Consider the following 3127-nt stretch of genomic DNA (forward strand, 5'->3'; position numbering starts at 1 on the left):
GTGTGTGTGTGTGTGTGTGTGTGTGTGTGTGTGTGTGTGTGTGTGTGTGTGTGTGTGTGTGTGTGTGTGTGTGTGTGTGTGTGTGTGTGTGTGTTTCTTCTTCTTTTTGCTATGCTGTGGCAGTTTTGTTGCACATCGACGACGGTTTGGTGTGGATATCGCTGCCATTCTCCCCCCACTCCAACGAAGAGTTCATCTACCTCTAGATGTGTGTGTGCAGGTGTTCAATGGATAAATCATTCTTCCACCCACATTTTTGATCCCTCTCTTCTAGTATCTGGTGTTTTTTTTCTTTTGTTCTTCTTCTTCTATTTGCAATGGGAATGAACCATACGCGCATGTCTGCCTCTCACTCAAAGGGGAGTGGGTGAGACGTGGGGCTGCAGATTTTGCAGTGGTGGTGATCATGACGAAGCTGGTGCGCAAACTCAAGCAGATGGCCAAGAAGCGGGCCCATCGCAAGGTTGTGCTGAAGCGAAAGGCGGAGCGAGCCCAAAAGGATATTGAGGAGAGTGAAAAGCTCAAGCAGGAACGGCTGGAGCGTGAGACCGACCTTGAGGTGCACCGCCTCACACAGGGCGAGGAGGAGGAAGAGGAGACGGCGGCAATGAACAAGAAGGTCGTGCGGGTGGTTGGAGATCTGGTTCTGGAGGCCCCGCAACGGAAGGCAAAGAAGCAGGTAAGTCGCAAGCAGGTAAAGCGAAAGGAAAAGCTGAAGGAGCGTGGCCAGGCTGTTGCGGCTCAGCTAGGGAAGAAGTGGGACATAAAGAAACGGCGAGTAAAGCAGCGAGCTCAGGTCCGCAACGAAGATCTTCACGATTAACTTAATAGGGCCCTGTTGATAGCACGTCTTGGCAAGTGTGCAAAAGCCGCTGCTTGTGTGTGTGTTTTTTTTCTTCCGTTCTTGCTGCTCTCGCTCTTCGTAACTTACTCACTTTTTGTACGTGTCTGTTGGGGTGTGGCTGTGCTGAGTATCTATGCGGAAGCGTGGATGTCCCTTGCTATGCATGGCTGATCCCGATCCATCTTGTCCTCGCCTCGAAGTCTCACCCTTCCTTCCTTCCTTCGTTTGGTTTTTGGTCAACTGCTGCCTTGTGCTCTCCCACGTGTGTTTGTTGGTGGTGGGTGTGGGCGAGAGAGACTTCCTCGGGTCTGCGGCAGCAACGATGGACCTGCCGTTAAGCATCGACCAGCTCACCGCCCCGCCGCGGCTGGAGGAGCCGCCCCCGCGTTCTCCTCCTCCTCCGCCTCCCCTGCCGCCGGCAGCGGCGGATGCGGGGCGGTCGCCTTCTCCCTCCGGCAGGGAGGGGGTGCCGCAGCCCCCGCCACTGGAGGAGGCTGGCAGCGATGAGCACCTGACCATTGAGGACCTCTTTGGTGACCTCTTCGAGGTGGGGGATCAGCGGCCGGTCGATCCCGCGTTGCTCGACACGCGCAAGGTGCTCCTGCGCCTCTTTGGCGACCACGTTCGCGAGGAGGACGTCGACTTTGAGGACGAAAAGCACGCCACGCTGGCCAAGGAAATGGCCGATAACAAGGCGGAAGCTCGGTTTGCTGCGGTAGAAAAGTGCTTTGGTGAGGCGGGTGCGGCCGCTTTAGAAGCCCAACGCGTTGAGCCTTTTGGGTGTCTGCGGTCGTCGCTCCCGGACGCGCCGGCCCTCGGCCCACATGAGGAATTGTGGCTCGCCGACATGCCCAAGATTGCTCCCAACCGCCAAACACTTCACATGGAGCCGCAACCGTTTCTTCCCTCGCAGTGCACGCCGCTAAAAAGCAACGACCGCATGCTGTTCACAACGCAGAACGTTGCTCGATGGGCGTATCACAAGGGGACAAACACGTTTATGAGCAATGCTCGTGTCGTGCGGTGGAGTGACGGTAGTGTGACGTTGCACGTGGGTAGCGATTTGTTTACCTTGCAGCCCTCAAAGGAAAGCGCCGTCACGATGCTGGCGGGCCACGTTGTTGTGCAAAAAGGCACTGTCGGGGTTCCAGCAATGGTCTCGGCACTCACTCCAGACCAGCACCTTGTGGTGGAGGGTGCCTCTGCAGTCTCAATTGAAGAGGCTGTGATTGCCGAGAACGCGCGATTCCGCTCTGTTTCCAAGCAACACAACCTTGCCTACAGCGCGCCGGCGTTACCTAACATCAATTGGAAGAATATGACGGCGGCACGCACGCCCGTTGAAGAGTATGTGATGAAGGAATACAACCGTCGGCAGAAACTTATTGAGCAACGCAAGCGGGAGGGACGACCGATGACGTTGACGGAGCAGATGGAGATGGAAAACGAGCTCCTTCAGCGGCTGAAGACAATCAGCGCAGAGGAACTGCTGGAGCAGCAGCAGGAGCAACAGCGGGAGGCTGCTCTACGTTCTGCGGTGCGCCAGCAACCAGCTAGTCGCGGTCGTTTCGAGCGTACTACACACCTTGAAGGTGGCGGAGATGCGGCCGCCGACGACGACGGGAGAGGCGCTGTGGGTGGAAGCTACGCGGAGGAAGCGGGGGATGGTGATGCCGAGGACGACACGTACGAAGTGATGCTGGAGCGGATGCAGAAAAAGCGTCAACGCGAGGACGACGCCGACAACGCCGCGCGCCTGCGTCGCATCCATCAGCGGGAAGATGCGCAGCTGGCGCGGTACGGACCCCTCATTGAGGCTCTGCGTAGTATTCTGCCACACCTCCCCTCAGGCTCCACGGCGCTCGGCGCGGTGCAGGGCACACTGGATTTCCTGGGGACCGGCGCCTTCTCCGCCGCCGTGGTCGAGAAGGAGGTGCCGCTGATGATGGAGGAGGTGGCAGCCGAGTGCCCCGGCGTGGACCTTAGCGCAGTGCGGGACGAGCTTCAGCGGCTGTCCCTGTGAACGGCCTTGGCGGGCACTTCCCACGCCGCGTCCAGGCAAGGGAGAGGAGAGACGAAGCGAGGCAGCAAACAGGTGGGGGAAGAAGAAGAAAAGAACAAAAACAAACAAGCAACTGAAGAATCAGGATGGGAACAATGAAATGAAGCCAAAAAGAAAAGAGCAAGACAAGTGGGGCCGTAGGAATGCGTGCAGCCACTTCTCCCCATTCCGCTTCGAGACAGTAACTGTGTAAAGACAGAGAGGAGCGCGGGCACGGGTAT

The 3127-nt window shown here is 57.7% G+C and overlaps 2 protein-coding genes across 2 annotated transcripts, besides 2 other annotated features; both read left to right on the forward strand.

The window, feature by feature from the left end:
- Positions 1–94: a microsatellite.
- Positions 95–406: 312 nt separating this feature from the next.
- Positions 407–823, forward strand: Tco025E_03002 (uncharacterized protein; the record flags this gene model as incomplete). Its single annotated transcript, XM_029369924.1, has 1 exon — positions 407–823. The coding sequence occupies one exon, from the start codon at positions 407–409 to the stop codon at positions 821–823; it is 417 nt and encodes a 138-aa protein (XP_029230107.1).
- Positions 824–1007: 184 nt separating this feature from the next.
- Tco025E_03003 (uncharacterized protein) lies at positions 1008–2867 on the forward strand (the record flags this gene model as incomplete). The annotated part of the gene is made up of 1 exon (XM_029369925.1): positions 1008–2867. The coding sequence occupies one exon, from the start codon at positions 1008–1010 to the stop codon at positions 2865–2867; it is 1860 nt and encodes a 619-aa protein (XP_029230108.1).
- Positions 2868–2946: 79 nt separating this feature from the next.
- Positions 2947–3036: a microsatellite.
- The last annotated feature ends 91 nt before the right edge of the window (positions 3037–3127 follow it).

Source organism: Trypanosoma conorhini, assembly GCF_003719485.1.
Source record: "Trypanosoma conorhini strain 025E chromosome Unknown Tco_14.4_contig_00128, whole genome shotgun sequence".
NCBI classification, from domain to species: Eukaryota; Euglenozoa; class Kinetoplastea; order Trypanosomatida; family Trypanosomatidae; genus Trypanosoma; species Trypanosoma conorhini.